Source organism: Haliotis asinina, chromosome 5, assembly GCF_037392515.1.
Source record: "Haliotis asinina isolate JCU_RB_2024 chromosome 5, JCU_Hal_asi_v2, whole genome shotgun sequence".
Classification (NCBI taxonomy): Eukaryota; Metazoa; Mollusca; class Gastropoda; order Lepetellida; family Haliotidae; genus Haliotis; species Haliotis asinina.
In genome coordinates, this window is record NC_090284.1 from 37,940,805 (window position 1) to 37,962,385 (window position 21,581).

General features: G+C 39.4%; 1 protein-coding gene across 1 annotated transcript; it reads left to right on the top strand.

The window, feature by feature from the left end:
• Window positions 1–1,739: 1,739 nt before the first annotated feature.
• On the top strand, window positions 1,740–21,545 carry LOC137284327 (synaptotagmin-15-like). The gene is made up of 9 exons (XM_067816096.1): window positions 1,740–1,829; window positions 2,394–2,547; window positions 11,290–11,452; window positions 14,403–14,630; window positions 15,120–15,253; window positions 17,086–17,219; window positions 18,021–18,182; window positions 18,546–18,666; window positions 19,603–21,545. Exons 2-9 carry the CDS (start codon window positions 2,454–2,456, stop codon window positions 19,944–19,946), a joined length of 1,380 nt encoding a protein of 459 aa, XP_067672197.1. The 5' UTR covers window positions 1,740–1,829; window positions 2,394–2,453; the 3' UTR covers window positions 19,947–21,545.
• Window positions 21,546–21,581: the final 36 nt, after the last annotated feature.

The window sequence follows — 21,581 nt, forward strand, 5'->3', positions numbered from 1 at the left end:
TGTCAAGTCAATATCGAGATTGATTATTCACGACACGGTTCACTCGAGCACTCGCGCATACGCCCATGTGCATACCTTTATTGCAAATCTACATGACACAATACAGTCCTATGACTGAACCTTTTTAAAAAATATAAGTGTAGTACCTCAGCTATATATGCCCATTGTATAAATGTCACACGCTGTATACATACAAGGGTATACTATACACATTGCATTACTAAAGTCAAAGAATACACACAGTGCAGCGTTTAAAGGTTCTTGTACGCCCACTGCATGTATTTACTGCACACGTACACTGCATACTACAAACATACGCTACTCTGTGCAAATAACACATTATATTCTATGCGACCGCAGTACATTATAACGTCATTTATGGTGTATAGAACGTTGTGGTGGTACATGCCATGCGACCACAATACACAGTAATGTCATTTTCAACGTAAATACAGTACATCATGATAGTATATACCGTCCGACCACAATACATTATATGTCATTTGCAGTGTAAACACAGAACGTAGTGATCTTCATTTTCAGTGTAACCCCAGTACGTTATAATCTTATATACCGTGCGACCACATTGGATTATAATCATGCCATTTTAAGCTTAAACACAGTACATTGTAATCGTATATACCATGCGACTACGATGCATTATAACGTCATTTCCAGTGCAAACGCAGCACGTTGTAACGGTTTATACCATGCGGCTACCATGCATTATAACGCATTTCCAGCGTAAAGACAATACGTTATGATTTAATATCATGCGGCCACATTATACTGTAACGTTATTTCCGGTGTAAACACAGTACACCATGATGGTATATAACCACAGTACATTATAACATCATTTCCAGTGTACTCATGGTATGCTATGATCGTATCTGTAACATGCAACCATAGCACATTATAATCATTATGTAATTCCAGTGTAAACACGGTACGCTATGATGGTGTATACCATGCGAAAACAGTATACAGTAATGTCATTTCCAGTGTGCATCCATTACATTACTGTATTATCTCAGGTAATACCATCATCCAATATTACGAAGGTATCTCCAGTAAGGTCGAAATACATTACGATGATACAATCTGCAATGAGATCAATTAATCACATTACGATAGCGTCTCCAATGAGACCTCGAAAATTACAATAGTATCTGCAATGAGACCACGTACTTCACGACAGTATCTGCAATGAGACTACATACATTACGATAGTATCTGCGATGAGACCACGCACATTAAGATCGTATTTCCAGGAAGACAACTGCACATGACAAACGAGGGGTTCGATCATCTACATACCACCTTCGTATAACTGGAATATTCGGACAGCTGTGTTGAATATCTGACAAATAGAACCAGTGTGGCGCCACCTCATCAGTAACAAACCCAATGATGTTTTCTTTACTAAAATGTAATAAATTATTGAAAACCAGTTTCTTTATTGTTTCTGAGATTCTCAATCCAGGTGAAACAACAGTGATCCTTTGGGTGATAATCTACTTCTCGCTACGATAACATGGAAAGTGCTTCTCAAGATAGCTGACAATGTTTACATTAGCGAATATTCGTGTCATGGGATTAATATGAATTATTGAATCAATAGATAAATATCACATTTCCAAATAACGATCACTGGTGGTTTCTTAGACGGCCCAGATTGATGACAGTTACCATAGTGTCACGAGAAGCGACGGGTGCCCGAGGCTGTCTGTGACGTCACTAGCCAGAGCACTAATCTGTAGGTGAAGTAGTGTGCCAGGGGCGCCTGCTCTCTCTCTCTCACTCTCTACCTGCCCGACAAGCAACAGGTAAATGTCAGCATATGTCCCTCTTTCGACTCTTTCAAAGCTGTTATATTAATATTTCCAAATGTCAACACGTAGTTTGTGTGGTGTTCCACTGAATACATTCACAAATTATCGACAATCTATTTATTGTACAAATTTACTTAAGTTAGCCTCATGCTGAGTTCAGCTTTATCGAGCCAGGTGTGACCTGGTTTGAGCATGTGCATATATATGTACCAAAGAAACTGATAAGACAACAGGGCGGTATTAATAAAACTCAGAGTGATAAATGTCTTGGTGTCAGTTTTAGCAATATATATTAAAATCAATTATTTAGATATTTGATAAAGTTTGTTTGACTTTGATCGCCACGTAAACAGCTTCTGGATGGTATCGATTAGAAAGTCCCTTCTCTAACGCTGTGATATGTGGAATACCTGCTCCTGCGTCACACGCGGCTTCGACAACATCTGGTACGTCGTTGCAATGCCCCCAGATGTTCAACATCTCCATGCTTCTCTAAAGTAACCGATCAATGTCCGTGTTGTGCTTGTTATCGAGTCTACCTGCGTGTTTAATTTCCAGGTAAGGTGTGACGGGACTTGGGAGTACATCATGATGTAAGGTCTCCCTCGCACCCCCGAAATGGCGGATACAGGTCACAGTGTACCATCTGAGGGCGGTGGCCAACCCTCTCCCCAAAAAGTAAACGATGGGAATATATTCATTGGCATTGACAGTAAGTCTGTTTACTTTCTATTCATCATACATTGAAGTTTAAGTTACAGTAAACCTTGATAATCCAAAACAGCAGCGTCGGCAACGGGCCGACGAAAGTATTATATTGGAAATTATATTTGGTAATAACATTTACAAAAGTTTTCTAAACGTCGGTGGGTTGAAAGCAGGTGCCAAACAACGAATTTAACAATACCAAGCAATGAATTTTATAATCAAAACACAACTTTGGCACATGTTTGATATAGATCTCCATCGAAAATTCGCGTGTTTATTGTTTCGTGTTCAGTAACCATAACATAGAAGCATATTTTTGGGTCCTGCATTTTCTTAAATCGACTGATCAATATTTTCACTTTGAACAATATCACCCAGATTTATGACGTTCTACTATACCGAGGATTCAGCACACACGTTTCTTATTTGAACATGGTAGTAATTTAAACTTTACAGTTATAAACGTTAAAATCTCTACATAGAGTCACGTGTTGTGTCATATGCGCGTTACCAATGCCGTTATACTTTGATATGCATAATGTGACATGTTTATACATCAGCGATATGCAAGTTACTAGATAAGTCTGATGTGATATACACGTATTGCGCGTATTTATATTCACGACAGTGGTAAATGTAACTGATGAAAGTATGCCATGGGTGATGTATTCCCGGTTCCACAAGGACACTATGAATCTTCTCACGGGACAATTCAGTGATAATGAATCAAGAGACCCCTACTGCTAGAGTTCCTCATCACTACGTACCACCCTCGGTGTCATCACGCCGAGTCACAGTTTACATTGTGACTAGGTAAAATTATTTCAAACAAATGCTTGGGTTTCTTTCAACAATAATTCAGAGATGCCATGCCCTTAACAATGAAGACATGTCAACCGTAAGTAAGTAGATACTATGTTGGTTGCCTTGACTTTATGTACGAGGATTATACGCCATCGAGACTAGGTGAGGAATACGCAATGGAATTATTACACTTCTACCTTAACTCGCAGTCAGTTAATATACGTGCACTTCCATTGTCAGGTACATGCATGTTGAAGAAGCTAAACCTGCTGGAAAACCATTGTGTTGACAATAATATATAACGATTATAGTAATATTAGTGATTGGTATGTCTAGTAGTGATCATTTATAACAATGTTTGATTTTTTTTCATTCAAATTGTGACATTTGTTTTCGAGCATCATGGCGATAACAGATAAGTGTTGATGCTTGTATGATTTGTATGACATGAAGTTCGGGAAAAACAAGAGTGAGTAGTTTCATTCACATGACCTCTTTGACGTGATGGTCATATGTTGTATTAACTTCATGTATATAGATTTGTGGAATGTGAATTATCAAAATCAAATTATGAAACGTTCGCCTCTGATTTTAAACACTGCGTCAGCAGATTAGAAACGTTTCCTGATTGCCAGGGGCGTTGGTTTAGAGGTTAGGTTACAGTGACATAACAGTAAACAGTTGATTACACATTAGATAGCTGTAAATAACTCCTGCCAGGTTCCTTCTGCATGATTGTATAATTCACAAGATACATGGCAGGGCGAGGTTCATGGTTCTGTCACCTGTGAAGTCCCGGATTAGAATGGATCTTCAGTAACCAATGTCAGTCTCAAGAGACGACAAAAAGGATCGGGTGGCCATGCTCGCACACTTGGTTGTCACATTTCAACCTATCTCATTTGCATAGACCGATGTTAATGCTGTTGATCCCTGGATTGTCTGGTCCGGAACTGGTTATTTACAGACCGCCACTATATAGCTTGAATATTACTTTGAAATTACTTTGATCGAAGTTCATTTTTTAAAATTATTCGCTTCATTTTTACTCACTAACTCCCTAAAACTAATCAGCTCACCCACTCACGTGGCAACTCATGAAACTATCAGCAACAGATGATGTTATTTTACAGATTCATACATTCATTCGTTACTTAATACATATTGATTAAATGAAATATAGCTACCAGCCTATGTAGCAGAGAAACCAGTGTGTATAGCTATATATACAACCAGTAATGAAACCGCGTCTTTTATTGTGTCAGCCAATACATACAGTGGACATTTTGCCATGACTACTCATTAACACGATAGTCCCATCGGTAAAGAGGTCAAGGCGTCCTACTTCTGACTTAGGTCAGACCCTCGACTCCTTAATTGAAATATTAATGGTTTATTCTGGTAACTGAAACAATGAATGTGTGAGTGTGGCTTTACGCTTGTTTGTGGTATTTTCATGCATATCAAGGCAATGTATATCAGAAATGGGTTTCACACACGTCGGACGTCGACGTCAGGTCTTTACGAATACTTCAACAAGTAATAACCGTGCTCCCGAAAACCTTGTTTCCATGAAAGTATTCACGTGTTGATATGTTATTTATAGTGTTCATGTACACGATTTCATAAACGAAACGATAATGTAATGACTTAATGGTTGTATTGCAAAAATGCTTCTGTCATTGTCAGTGTATATAACTGTAACATAACAAAGGAGCTCCTTTAACAGATCTTTCATTTTTGACAAGTGAGTATATTTATCTTGCTTGTTGGCGCTGGTGTATGGTGACGTCTGGACTGTTAGTTAGAGCGACATGTTATTTCTTCCTCTTTTGTCAGATAAATAGGTATATTCTATGTGATAATAACATTCATATATATTCATAAAAAATCTTTCACGTTCAGTGCATAATTGTAACCGACCAACTGCGGCTATAAAATTATGTTCAGGCGTATTGTGCATTGTGACAATACTGAATTCCTTTTTTCACTGTGAATAAAACATATTTGGTGTAACTCAGAACGGTTATTACAGTCGGGAGTGGCAGATGGCTCAGGCATATAGAAATATAGCTGTCAAAATTTACGAAGATATATTCACTCTTCGTTGTGGTGGTGTTCCGTTAACCACTATACTAATGCAACATGTCTAACTAAGCAAAAGGAATATTTAATCATTCTGATACTTCAGCGTGTTACAAAACTCTCACTTAAAATACTAGTTGGCTTCAAACCAAACGTGTTTTATTCTAGATATCGTTATGTAATTCTGTTTAGTATTCTACAATAACTTCATATCTTTGATGTATACCCAAATCAAGCATGTCGCGGCAATGAGTATCTAAATTTAACTCAAACAGACGATGAATCATGTTGGAAATTCAAACAGAGTGTTGAGAATAGTCATGCCCTAAATCTCGGCACTTTTATAATCCTATGACGTCACATTGTAGCCGTAGGCAAACGTCGCAACTTTAATTGTAAGAAAATACAGCTTTAAACAGTGTCCCCGTCAACGCTTAAAATTAACCGAGACGAAAACACACAAATGTGGATGTGTCGCCACCCCGGGCAAAGATATCTCACGGTGACAGTTAATGGTCACGTGACGTAAGATTAGCCCTATAGCCAAGCTATGGGTGGGTAGTTTATAAGCGGTAAACAGGTGATAAAGATATATGTGTTTGACTACTACTCACATGTATACGAGGCAAACATTACATCTTGTATCTATCTGAAAGTGACACCGTCTAGAGAACGCCAATGTGTTTGATGTCATGACTAGCTATTTTCCAGTTGTCTGTTAATAGACAGTAAATAGAGAGTCGTTGTATGTTTTATAGTCATATGTTATAGTCATCCACTTGCCACGTGGAATCTACCATTCTGATCATAGAGTTCTGGAGTTCAAGTAAGCTGAATCAGAAGGTTCTATCATATATTGTGGTTGCGTTATTGCACGTTCGTATAATTGTAATATTCGGCCTCTTGCAGAGTAACCCGAAATCAACTCATCAACTTGGTTGAGGTGTGGGTTCAGACACATTGCGAGCGAATCCTGACCTATATATGACCTATTCGAATTAAAAAAGTCTTCGAAAACGGTGTTTCGATGCTGGTCTATTGGGGATGTGAAATAGTTTCCGTATATACTTTAGTACGAAATTGGTTAGTAATTATTTGTGGAATATTCTGGTCTGAAATAGTTTGTTACAATGATGTTGGACTGTATACGTAGCACGTGAATGCCTCATTCTTCTGTAGTATCAGTGTATGTCGTAATAAACATGCTTGATGTCCGTTTATATACCACATTTTCTGTGTTCGTTACAACCTGTTTTATACTAAACACGTGTATCTTAACAACCCTGTCAGTGTACGTCGTAATAAACATGCTTGGTCCCCGGTTATATCCCACATTTTCTGTGTTCGTTACAACCTGTTTTATACTAAACATGTGTATCTTAACAACCCTGTCAGTGTACGTCGTAATAAACATGCTTGGTCCCCGGTTATATCCCACATTTTCTGTGTTCGTTACAACCTGTTTTATACTAAACATGTGTATCTTAACAACCCTGTCAGTGTACGTCGTAATAAACATGCTTGGTCCCCGGTTATATCCCACATTTTCTGTGTTCGTTACAACCTGTTTTATACTAAACATGTGTATCTTAACAACCCTGTCAGTGTACGTCCTAATAAACATGCTTGGTCCCCGGTTATATCCCACACTTTATGTTTACTATTCTCTGTTACAACCGGTTTATTCATTACTTCCTTACAACAATGTTCTACCGTAGTTGGTAATTAGTATTGGTGTTTCAGAGAGATACATAGAAATTATTCTTACAGAATATTAGTCGCACAATGCACTGTGCGAAACAGCTAATATGGCTCTTATCATAATTCATGATTTTACACTATCGTGTTTACACAATAACGCTACAAGTGTTTACTGTGTGTCGCTGTATGCACATCTACATCTGCTGAGGTGGTGAGTCCTCGGGCCAGCTTCACGCTGGGCGCACTGTTTGCCTGTAGCTACTCACGGTTTCATTTCCCTTTGAACGTTATTTCAATACAGTGTGGAAGCTGTGAAGTATATATCATTCAAATCCAAAGCATGGGCATAATAAAGTCGCGTTGTTCTTGTCATAAGTCGCAGAAAACATATTTAAATTTCAAAGGCATTGTTTCTTCAACTGTTTTCAGCTCTGCACCGTTTTGATAACGTTTGTCATGTTTTGGTCATGTTTTAAAGTGGTAACCTAATGGTTCAAGCTTTCGCTCGTTACGCTGAAGACACGGGTTCGATTCTCAAACTCGTACAATATGTTAACCCCATTTCTGGTGTCTCTCGCTACAATATTGTTGGAATGTTGGTTAAACTAAATTCACTCTTGTTGCCAGACAATTATATCATGTAATTAATCATTTTGCATATCTTTCGAACCCCTTGCTAGACATGAATGTATGTGGACGCCCTAGTCGGCAGAATACCTTCCGTTTCACGGTAGTAGAAGGAGGGTCGAGTGTGAACCACTCAAACCAGCTTGCTGGTGTCTGTATGATGATGTCATACAGCTATGTGTGTTTTATTCTAAATGACACATCCCGCCCTGTGGAACGATAAAAAAAACTGGCACCAACATATTCGAAGTGTTTCGTAGTTGGTGCAGGACCCGCTGATTGTGTCTGAGTAATTATCTTTCACCACCAAATCCGTTTATCCGTGGGTCTCCAACCTGCAATTCTTTGACTTTTTTCAACAGTGACACACGTAAAAAATTGTGTACAAACAAATAGCTTCGACGCATAAAAATATTTGTGGATGATTTTATTTTTCATTTGTTCTAAACATTATAGTAAAAGTACATCTTGTTTTCAAAAGTAGTCTGTCATAGCATTTGTTTCTCGGCTTCATGCAATAATCCAAACCGGAAGTTGACAAAGTGACCAGCATTTACTGCATTGTGATATGGCGTATCATCCGGACAAACATTACAAATGGCAGGGCTACCAAGTTGAGGTACACTAAAGCAAACAGTTTAATTCTTTTGGTGAGATAACATTTCTTTATTGAATTATTGATGGAACGCCATGACCAGATACATTTGTTTCTGTGAACAATACGCCCCCGGTACACAGCTGTAACATTGGACAACAGATGTTTGATAACAATGACGAAATACAAGCGAGTATGTCAAAGAATAAACTAAAACTGAAGTATGGCCAGTTTTCAGATATATCACCATTCCCATGATGTTGACGGAACATGTTTGTGTACCATGAATCAAGTGAAGGCCATGGTTAAGGTGTCGTGCCTAGATCATACATGGAGAGGTCATACTTGAAACGTTAATGAGAGGAGTGAAGGAACTGTATGAATGAAATATTACAAGCATTTTTATATGGTGTCTTAATAGTTCTCAAGGCAGAGGTTGATGTCCTCTAAACGTCACGTGGTGTGACACTGAGTAAAGCATAACGAATTAAATCAACCCAGTGTAAACATATTGCCGCAACTATCTAGCCACATGATATAAAATATCTAATGCAATCACACCTGTCGCCCAGGCACAAATACAAGTGATGCAAGTCGAACAGGTGACATATCCCGAGGTGTAGATTCTGGTTCACCTAATCACGTGGTGTTTTGACTAGGAGAAACAAACAGGTTGCAAAAAAAGGAAAAAGAAGTGTTACTATAGTTAGGGAGGTCCCGTTATATTGTAGCAATAACTGTGCGACAATAGCTCACTGAATGTATATACCTTAGAATATAGTACCAAATATGTCAAATCTAAAAGGCAACGTACATTTAAGTAAGTTGAATAACTGATCGATGTAAGTGCAAGTACTGACATCATTGATACGTGGGAGGTGATGCTACTTTGTGTAGTCAAGTCGTTGCGTCCCGTAATTATTCTTACGGCAGGAAAACTGACTGATATAGAGAGCAACGATCCGATCGAATTATAAGAACTGAGACACCCTCTTGAAGGAGCGTCTTCGTTTTAGTCAGATTAACATCTTATGAATACAGCTTAATCGTCATCATTATTGTTATTAATTCACATACTTTGTATTATCAGCTAGACTAACATGTCTACACATGGTACGTGATCAGTTGGTCAAATACGTTCTAGTGAAATCGACCAGAGTGTAGTCATGAATATGGATACAGCCCACGCGGTTAAAGGCACAGCTGTTCCGAGATATTCAATATCATTTCACAGATATACAAATGTATTCTTGCTTATCTGATTTTAGCATTCTGATTGAATGGATTCTGCATATTATTTCCTTGATGATAACGGTTTTTGCACAACGATTTTGTGTGGGAACATGGAGCTCATTCATACCCCCATACATACAACTAATTATATCACTCGAGTTCCCCGGAGATACAGTAGTCACAGTAAAGGTGCAATACCATAATGACGTCAGTGAAGCAGAAGTAACAGGTGTAAATATGTACAAATTATTGTTACAAAACACTGTTATATAGCATCATCCGTTTCTCTCCATGCAGTTACTATTCGTCAAATAATTGTTTCAGATACATGTATTTTTACTATTCCCTGTCGGCAGTTATCAAAATAGACTTTCGAGTAACAGAGTTATTGTGTCAACAGATGGACACACCTTGAATCAATCAAAGGATATACTCACAAACAATCTTTCTCGCCTACTGCAATGTGTTCATTGCTGAAACAATATAGGTCAACTGAAAATCAGTCCTTACAGGACACGACGTGAAACCATCAAACAACAAAGAAATATGATTAACGATCATTGTAAGTTTACAAATCACTACAAAGGAATTACAATGGCAGGAGAAAATGGAATGGCAGTACAAACACAATCATTAATACAAGCTGGGTTATAGCAGTGCAGATGTGTGATGGCAAAACTCATCTCACTGCAACAGTAGGTAAGCTCCCACTATTCCAGGGTGAAGAGCGATCGTCACATATCTGCTGGTCTCCTTGTAATATGAGATGATTCAGGTGGTTTGATTAGTTCAGTCTCGACCCTCCCAGAACCATCGTAACACCGAAGGTATTCTGCCGACTAGGGCGTCCGCATACATTCACGTCTAGCACCGGGTTCAAAAGTAAGATTATTACTAACATATAAACTGCCTGGCAAAAAAAGAGTGGGTGAGTATAGTTTTACACCGTCTTTATCAATACTAGTATTCAAGCAACATAAAAGTGGGGGACGCTAAATGGACCGCTTTGTGTCCATGTGGGGAATCGAGCCTTGGTAGAATCGAACTACAAGGCTACCAGGCAGAGTGTGGTCTACGTAAACAGTGTTGATGTTGCGTGAATGTAATCACGGATGGAACGCTACCGACAGACCGAGGATTATAATCGGAGGTGATCCCATGAACGCTACCGACAGACCGAGGATTATAATTGGAAGTGATCCCATGAACGCTACCGACAGACCGAGGATTATAATTGGAAGTGATCCCATGAACGCTACCGACAGACCGAGGATTATAATCGGAGGTGATCCCATGAACGCTACCGACAGACCGAGGATTATAATTGGAAGTGATCCCGTGAATGCTGACTTTACAAAATGAACCTCGCAAATAGTGTTAAATGTGAAGTAGGCTATATTTACACTTCAAATGGTTCACGTATATACGATGCTGTCCATGTACATTTCATATGACATGAATTTTCTCACATAGCAGCACAAATGGGACCACAGACTTTCAACCACTGAGCGACGACATATTTCCATCTTTGAGTGCAGCCACACTCAAGCTAAAAACAAATTTGCTTCACTTTGCAAAATTCACAAATCGTTTGGTAACACTTGTCTTTTTCTATAATTATTACGAGGACCTGGTGTCCAACTTGTTACTTGTATTTTACTGAACATACACTGTTACATAATCAAGGGTCCTCTCTTCCAGCTACAAGTCTGGCCATTATTTTGGGTTGTTCCGCTGGCGCCTTCCTTCTCATTGTCTTGGCCGTGATCCTGTTTCGGTTGCGCAGGCGAAGAAGAAAATTATACGAAACATCATTTGATGATGGAGATGACCTATTTTCATCGCAGTCTGCCCCAACATCAAGGTATGTGAATACCGGTAACATTCACATTCTATGATATACTAGTACATAATGGCTTACATGCAAAATGAAACGGCTATTCACAATGGAAGGCATACAGTTTGTAAATGTGGATTTGACCAAAATACTACAACTTTTGACAAACCATAACTATGACACTGGTATTAAATTCATCACGACCAAGTAACCATTTCTGTTTACTCCATACTGCCGTACACTTTCTTTGGTCATCCAGTATGCTTCCTGAATGTTGATACATCTCAGTATTCCCATCAACTGTTGGGGAATGCACGTCTGTAAATGTACATCTAAATTACTGAAGTAACTATGGGATACAGTGAAGTAATTATCCCGAAACCTTTCAAACTGAGCACTTCTGTCGATAGCGTGTGAGAAATACAGAAGCAACCGAACTGTATGTTCTATTTAGACCAAGAACCCTTTTGAGGTGCTCAAGGAGTATTTGAAATCCATTTGTTGTCCTAGTAACGAGAAAAATGTGAGAAACGATATTTATCGATGGGTGTCTAAAGGTGTCTTGCATCGTAAACGTTAGGCTATATGACTGAAAGGTTTCAGCTGTAAACGGTATTTACACATGAAAATAAAAACAAGTATAATCACATAAACTGATAACGTTAACTCTATAATGACCGCGACGACATAAGCTATACGATGATAATAATACAGACAGTATAGCAATGGGTGTAAACCAGGTGAGGTTATTCACCAAGTCTGCACAGAGTCGGTCATTTGTGGAGAACCTTTCCGAGAATCCATTGTCGTGTGTACATGCAGTGTATGAAACAGAACAACAATCCAACCGACTCCTTCGCTTGGATGAAGTCGGCTGGTCTCAAATGTGAAACTGAGGACTTCCTTTTTACTGCTCAGGCCCAACCACTTCCCACTCGCAATCGCGAGTGATTCTTAAACAAAATATCATTATGAAATGTCTTTGCAATAAATTTACAGAGACTGTCCAACACCTTGTCAGTGGATGCCCTTGCTTGGCACAAACAGTATATCTTAAACGACATGATGGCATGGAACGCTGTTTTTACTACCGTCTCCGCCATGCCTGTGTCCATCCATGGTAAGACCCTGAATATGTCCAGGGCGTCATGGAAAATGAAAAGTTCTATGGAATGGGTCCTTATACATCTTTTAGAAGAATTCCAGCCAACAAACCTGATCTTGTCGTTTTTGAAAAAGCCGGTGAATTCATTTATGTCATTGAATTTTCTGCCCCTTTTGACAGCAATGTCATTGGCAAGATTCAGTATGAAAAGTATGATAAATATGCGGACCTCGCCTCAAGTACACTGTCATAAGACTCCCCATTGTTCTCGGTGCCCTTGGTCTGGTACCTCCTGATCTCTTGGTGCAGATCAGGAGCGTGCCACCGGGAGCACAGCCCTTCTGACACTGTGGGTAATGCAGAAGGCTGCAGTGTTTGGGAGTCAAATATTCTCCGAAAAGTTCACGGTGGGTTCGACTACGTAGCGTTTATTGTCCCATTCGCTGTCTAGGATGCATGTAACGAGGGCAAGGACTTTGAGCTGATGATGAGCCTTACCATCCTGACTGTGCCAGAATCACCCGAACCCTTACTGTTCCATTTTCATCTTAATCTGTAAAAAATAATATACTCGTAGAACACACATTAGGGAACACATTAGGGAAGTACAAACCTGAAAAAAATATGTACATATGTTCTTGTTTCCATAGTATATAACAGTATATTCTAATGTTGAACAAGAATAGTGTCAAGTAATTGTCAACAAATAGGTTACTCATAGGGGACTCGTGTATCTTGGTACTTTGAATTGAAAGGACTTTAATCCGTATAAGGGATTATCACAATTCAAACTAAACATGTCTAATCGAAATACCGATTTGATTTACGTGGGATGGCAGTTTGATGATCCATTTAAACCCGTTATGTTGATTTATATTGAACTGACATACACGTTACAGCTGACACATATTTCAAAACACACTGACTATCGATCAGTCTTCCCTGTCACCTTCAGCCGGTTTTCTTTCAGTATGATAGGAGGGTTATTTCCATATTTAAAAGCCAAGTCAAATAATCACTGACATATTTGAAAACCAGAAACGAATTATATTTTTTGTAAAGTTTGTAGATTGACCTTTGACTGTGAATGACATTCCAATACAACAACAAAACACATCAGCAATCACCGTTATATCACGAGATACTGATACTTCATGTTTTTCGCGATATATATCGCAATATTTAAAATAAAGATCTGTAGTTATTATTCCACGGTAAGTAGATATACTTTTGACATGACAGGAAAAGAAAGAAATCCCGAATTGTTTTATGTCAGAGAGATATGCAGGTGGCTTCGATGATCGGACAATCGACAAATGGACATCCTAAGAAGCATATGAAATGAATTTGTGACTAGAAAATTGTAAGAAACGATGATTAGCAATGAAGGTCGAAGAGTGTCTTGCATTATAAATCTTAGGCTACACCGCTAAATTCTTTCAGGAGTAATTGCATTTATAAAAAGGTTCAAATAAGTTTAACTATAATCAAACTAATTGGTAGCTGCAAATCATAATGACTCTGTATATTCTGAACTCGCGGACAAACCACTGGTAATGATGAACAAGGGTATTTGAAAGACATACTGTGATGTGAATTCTGCTACAAATGAAATTAATTCGTCAGTGTTGTTTGCAGAAAACCCGCAAGAATCGTTAAAGGTAAAAAGCACATCTCATGAGGACTTATAAAATGTCACACAAATCACATTATTATCAATACAGTTATATTTTCACGTATAGTTTCATCCCAGTTACCCCTCAGAGCCCTTTCAAATCTTCGTTGTTAAAGCGAGTTTTCTGTTTCTGTATTATTTACATGTGGACATGCGGTAACTTTTAATCATTGATCATGTGTACGATTGCTCTTCAGGAGCTCTTCGCCACACTTCAACAAGCGCTTATCATGTCCGGAGGTAGGGTCATCAGGGAAGCCTGTCATCCCTATGATCCGCTCCGTCACCATCGACGGCATCCCCTTTCAGCTGCCCGCTGAGAGGGTTCAGCCCGGAGGTAACGGACGCCGAGAAAGAGGGGGTAGCTTGGCAAGTATCCCCCGCCAACACAGCATCCTTGGGGCAGTACAGCCTGAACTGTACAGGTGAGCGTTTCTTGGTTCTTGAGTGAGTTCCCGATAGCCATTTAAGGAATACACGAATATAACATAACGTTACGTCTTAAACGAAACCTTACCTAGGTTCTTGAGAGACATATTAGAAATTTATATTCAAGTGCAAAACCCAATATTATTACTCTCAGCTTCTTCATATTGGTATACGCACCGTTTCTGGGCGTTCCCTTGCCCATTCGTCAGTGAATTCTATCTTGAACATATGTAATTTCGGATACGCATTTTAGATTATTCTGTTTCACCTCCGACAAGTCTGTAGACACGTTTTCGTTGTACCAACAAATCTTTTAAGCAAAGGCAACTTCAGAAAAAGTTATTTGCAATTCCAGATTTCACTAATAATCTGTAAAGTATGACAGAAGTGGCCTGACAGTTAGAGCTGGGTACATAATTAGTAGGGCTTCAGCGATGTATGTTTCTCTACCACGTCAACTCACGCTTCAATATGATGACTTCTAGACCCCAGAGCGGCTCAGAAGATGACGAAGCCTACCTTCCCGCCACCCCACACGGACGTCTCTGGTTTTCAGCCGTCTATGACGCCGCAGTTGAACAACTTCAGGTCACTCTCATCAAGGTCAAGAACTTACCAGGTACACTTAGACATGTTAGCACCACGGAACACACCTCAGGATCTAGTCTAGAAAGTACTACCCAGTATCACGCTTGTTTTACAGACATCAGATCGTCAAACAAGTGACAGTATGTATCGAAATGATTTAATGAAAAACAAAAGAAGAAACAGAAGAGGTTTGCATGAATCTCAGTACACCACAACAGAGCTGCATCAATGGTCTTATTATGCATACTTTGGGTGTGAAGACAAATGGTTTCAGATGTTTCAGACCGTCGCTAGTATCTCATACGTGATGACCCGTGAAGGTCAGGGGTAGAATAACTCTTCAGCAACCCATGCTTGCCATGTGACTTTACTTGTCGTAAGAGGCGACTAACGGGATCGGGTGGTCAGGTTCGCTGACTTGGTTGTCACATGTCATCGGTTCCCAATCGCGCAGATCGATGCTCTTGCTGTTCATTGGTTTGTCAGGACCCGTGAAGACCCGCGTTAAGATAGATCTTCAGCAACCCAAGCATGTTTGGAAAAGGTAAAGGTGGTCAGACTCGCTGACTGGCTTGACACATGTCATCGTGTCCCAGTTGCGTAAATCGATGCTTATGTTGTTGATCACTGGATTGTCTTTTCCAGACTCGATTACTTACAGACCACCGCCATATTGCTGGAATATTGCTGAGTGCGGCATGAAACTAAACTCACTCAGTCACTCACCCATACGTGATATTGTAAGTGTAGTAGGTCGGGTCCCTGAAACAATAAGTTAACCTAAAATCTTTACGTTTAACAATTAAGTGAAGAATGAAAAGGGCGACATTCGACACTCAGATAAGATATGTCGTAACTTTTGGCAGTTGAGGTTGTCTGGAAGGCTACAGAATTCGAAAATCCAGAAGTTTCTTCACCATCAGCTGTAGTAGATCCTGACTATTTGTCAATAAACTCAGAGCCAGACTTTGAAATATTTGAAACTTTGAAAATAGTTTGATGCCCACAGTCCCGTTATAGTTAACCTGGTTAGTCGGGAATATAGAACTTGGAGAGCTTATCTGTCTTTTAGATATACACACAATTAACAACATTATTCCATGAGTAATCAGTTTAAACAGTACCGATCGTATTAAAGAGTTCGCATTATATTGTTATAGTATAACATGACTACAGTAATGTACTGCCGATAAAGGTCAGTCTGACTGAAAGATCAATCTTTTGACAGACAGAAATATTTCATTCGGAACGGATGCCGTACGTTGTGTATTTATTGATTGATCTTTCAGAAGAGACGCACATTTTGAATGCTTAATATGAAAGATAAATCAATAATTAATTAAGTTTAGTTTCGGTGAAATGATACATTTTATATTCGACATGCATTCATCGACACTGGTTCAGTTTGTACATATTGTTCAGTCCATCTGTTTGACCTGGCACATTACCCACCAGCCTTGGTATCGCGATGCATGACACGGGAGTTACGCAGTGCCCAAGGTGACAGTGAAATCTTTAGTGTTCCCAAAGATTGTGTACACATTTACGAATCAATGCCCCAAGCGCAACAGTAAATATCGGGAAGACGGGATGTCGCACTGGGTATGAATTTCGTTGAAACCTGAGGACAGGCAATATTTTTTAGAATTCTAAACAAAAGACAAGGAAAAAACATTATTTCACGATTGTCAGTTCCAGATGTAAAAAAGTGAGTGTAGCTGGTTCGACACAGTCAACAAACCATACACTAGACTTTTGATAGTATTCATAAGAGTAGAAAGCGTTCTTCGTTTGTGTCCAAAGAAAATGAAAGGTGAATATGTGGATGTGATTTGCTAACAAACGGTTACCGTTTTTTTACAGGACGAATAAAGCACGAGGCACCACGAGACCCGTTTGTCAAAGTGTTCCTGTTGCCAGATGAGAAGACATGCAAGGTGTCAAAAGTCAGGAAAAAGACCCTGTCTCCCATCTTTAACGAAACATTCCAGTTCCAGGTACGTACGTACTCGTTGTCATTTAACTGTCACTGTCCGTACCAAGGATGGATCTCCTTCACCCAACACAAACAACCATTGACCGTTTCGTGGTCTGTCAATGTGCGCAGAGTGGTGTTCCTGGGTTACAAGGATGAGAAAGTAATGGGTTCGAACACTAATTTTGGCCCAGATTACAACCCGTTTTTTGTATCAACATCATATTTGTACGTTTCTCGGAGTGGTCTTCGCATTTAAGGATGGCACGTCGATAGATATTACTGAACGATGGCCTGTTAGTCTGTGTCACAGCAACTGGACCACACGCCTTTCCCTTCCACTCAGCTCCTCTTTCTGTGATGATGCTCTAAATGAAACAGGTCTAGATTCTTCCCTGAATCTCCTGCCTCACAGTGTTGATCGGAGTTCGTAATTTGTATGCTTCTAAACAGAAAAGTCTAAAGAGGAGTGAGTCAACACATTAAACACATAAACACATAAACGTAAGACGCACATGAGTTCGATCAAAGTAAGATTTACATAAGAACGACTCATTTAAAGGTCACCCGCCAGAATCTGACCTTAGGTCATCAGGAGAAGGCAATCACAGCCGTCTAATTTGACCTCACAGGTTTGATACCAAGCACTTCACATTTGTCTTTCACCCTATAGTTTGCAAGAAAGTTAAACATATAAAAATGCTTTATAAAGAGTTCAACCAAACTCAAACATTTCCACCCATCTAAACCACTGTGTCCCTATAAGGTGCATACATGCTGCAAATGGGAAAGTCCAGAACTGACCATGTGATTGTTCTCTAAGGCTTCCCCTGATGACGTGTACAGAAGAACGTTACGCTTCTCTGTGTATGACGTAGACAAAAGACGTGTACGTCACTCACTTGGTCACGTGATGGTTCCACTGAAAGACATTGACCTGACGAAAAGCGAGCCGCTTTGGAGCGACCTCGAGCCAATGGCACACGTAAGTTATTGATTCCATGTGATGTTTTGTCATGTTTTGCACAACAGCATAGGATAATACCAGTCAGGACATGTTGCTTAATACTGCTACATGATGTTTACCTTTGAGTCATAAATGCTATGTAAACATGTTTCCCGCTAAACATGCTTCTATATAAGTTCCCGCTTGGAGTTTTAGGCACAGCCTTTGAATTATTTGTCATACAATTAACAGCAGAACCCTTATCTTATATGAGAAGAGCTGCAATCTGAAGTTATTTGTATGTTTTTTTACACAACAAATTTTAAGAGACCATTTTAGAACGTTCATTTAATCTCTCCACTGCTGTGCCCTAATAACTAATAAAGCCCTGTCTGTCTCCAGGCAACGTCGTGTCTGGGTGAGCTGTACTTCAGTTTGACGTATCAGCCTCAGACAGAGCGAATAAAGGTGGTCATCATCAGAGTCAGACAACTCAGGCATCTGGACTATGGTGGCGAGACAGGTACACAACACTACAGAACTAACACCCACCCTTCTCTCATCCCAGCACCAGTGTCTTTACATAATGCTTTCTACCTGATCCATTTATTCATACATCAAATGATTTTGAATAATGTAGAACCCTATCTTAAATGTATTCCACAGAATGCTCGTCTTTTGTCACTTTATATACATGCATGCATGCATGCATCCATCCATCCATCCATACATCCATACATACATCCATCCATACATACATACATACATACATACATACATACATACATACATACATACATACATACATACATACATACATACATACATACATACACACATACATACATACGTTATATTTTTTTATCAAATACCACCTTGCACATGGTGAAGCATATATACTGATGTAAATTTGCATGTTAAAATAATGAATGTTGTTTGATCGACATTTACGTTTATGTTATATAAAGACTGTGATATCCTACTGTTGGTAACCAAGATCGCTATATCCATACACAATATATCTTTAGCATGTGAGGGATAACACCATGGGTCTAACTGAATGTTTGGGGCTCTCATGGCCACACCCGTGAAGATCCGGTTTAGAACTGATCTTCAGCAACCCAGTAACTGGTCGTCAGGGGATCGGGTGGTCAGACTCAGTGACATGGCGCGCATGTCATCGTTTCCCAGTTGCGTAGATCGATGCTCAAGCTGTTGCTGGCCGGATTGTCGTCTCGACTCGATAGACCGCTGCCATATAGTTTGAATATTGCTGAGTGCGGCGGACATGTGAACTCACTCACATTGCCCTCCTTGTGTAGTTACAATTAACTCCAAAGTCTCGATGCGTGTGCTCCCATTTATCACTGTCATTATCATCATAGTTAGCACGTGTATTTCTCCATAAGGTGTCCCGTATTGCATTTGTCACTTCTTCATTAAAGATCTTCCTCTTTAGGTATGTACGTACGCATCCAGTTCTGTCACGGACGAAAAACGCACAAGACTAAACGTACAGTGTTGCTGACCGGGGCTTCGGAGGCTGAAATCAACGAGTCCTTCTCGTTTTCAATCTCTGGACGACAGTTGGACTCGTGCAACTTCATCTTTACTTTGATGACGTCACCAGTGGGTGCTCGCTCAAGCCACCACGATGAGTACGGCCGTGTAACGGTAGGGCCGTTCCTCTTTGCTAGGGGGCAGGAGTTGCTTCACTGGCAGGAAATGATTGCCCAGCCACGCTCCCCTATTGCGAGGTGGCACACCCTCACACCAACGTCCGCTTTGGACCCAGATCGATAATGAGCGTTGTTCTGTAAAATCACACTTAATACAAAGTCGATTCTTAAGATCAAACAGTAGAACCTGTCAGCTTTGATGCAATTCTTATACATGTATGTTTGGGCAAAGTAAAATGAATCAACACACTCAAGATGTCTCGCCAACCATAAACAAATTAAAGAAGATTCTCATAATTATTTGGGTCATTTTACCTTTCGTCGCAGACAAATAAGGTTTGGTTTTATCTTGTAATATTATATTTGTTACATGGGTGCTAACGTTATAAGCAACGGGTTCATATCCGTCATGGAAGAAATTCTGACCGTGTTAACGAAAGAGTAAAAACAATTGGGAACTATTTGTTTCCTTTAGAATTGTCACATTTTCATGACCTAGGGGTGTTTCATATTTACTAAAAATAATATTTTTGTGTGTATTTGTGATAAAGCAACAACTTAAAATTAATAGAGCATCGACTTTCGAGCCGTGCATTCAAGTGCCTTTTCTAATGTCTCCACATGTAGAGATCTGAATGTTTTTGTTTTAGACAGTAGTTTAGTGTGTTTAACGTGAGAAACCTGTCCCATACAAAGGTACACAACAAAACATAACTATATATTGTACTGTTCTCTAGAAACACCCTTTGTTTATCAATCAATGTTTTGGTGTCATCAGATTTTTGTAAATTGTTGGACGCCACTGGTTTCTTCAGCACCGATTTGCATTCGGGTCCACTCGACTAGTTTCGCCATCTATGTACTGGTGTAGTGATATATTCTACTTTCAGTGTATCACCAGCTCCTGTCAAATGTTTGACCTCTTTGTTTGTGAAAGCAGTGTATTGAATTTTAAAAATACACATTAGTAAAACTTAAAATAGACATCAGCTGGGTGATTCTGTTGTGACAGTCTAGTGCATGGGACCTGGTTCAATATGGCCGTCGTGATCCTTATGCCGACAAAGACCTTTTGGAGTGTTGCTAACAACGGCTTTAGATGCCTTCACTTACTACTTCAAAACAGATTACACCAAATGTTGGCCGAGATACCTGGATATTAGGGGAGGGAGATCCGAATGCACAAATGTTATACTTTGTAAGGTGGTTGGGTCTGTTCGGTTTTCAATCTAGTTGCACCCAGAAATATACGTAATGTGGACATAATTGGGTCATATGGTTCAGTGAGGCCATGCTCAACCGAGTATCACGGAATAAAATTGCGTGTGATTATTTCATGGAGGTCACAATTGTTGGGTTACGGGATCATCCAGTGTATGTCAGCAAATAACTGTGGAGTAATTGTAAGCATTCGTATGGCCAGCTTGTAGTAATTACCTCTAAATTGAATCATATATTGTTTTCTGTTGTTACATTTTATGAAAGGTTGCTTAGAATCAAACATACTGTAACCTCAAAATCGATTTGACTTTCTCATGTTCCCCCAGCCTAGTGCTGATCGTTGTGTTTACACTAGTCATCATTTTATTTAAAGAAACAATTGAAATAGATGTTGTTCAATAGTAGATTTGTCATGTGGTATTAGCAGACAAACAAATGGTTTTGGAACTATATATATTTATGTCATTGTTAATGAGATTTCATTAAATATATTTAAAAGTGAGCGTGTTGTTAACATTTATTGCTCATTTCCATGTTA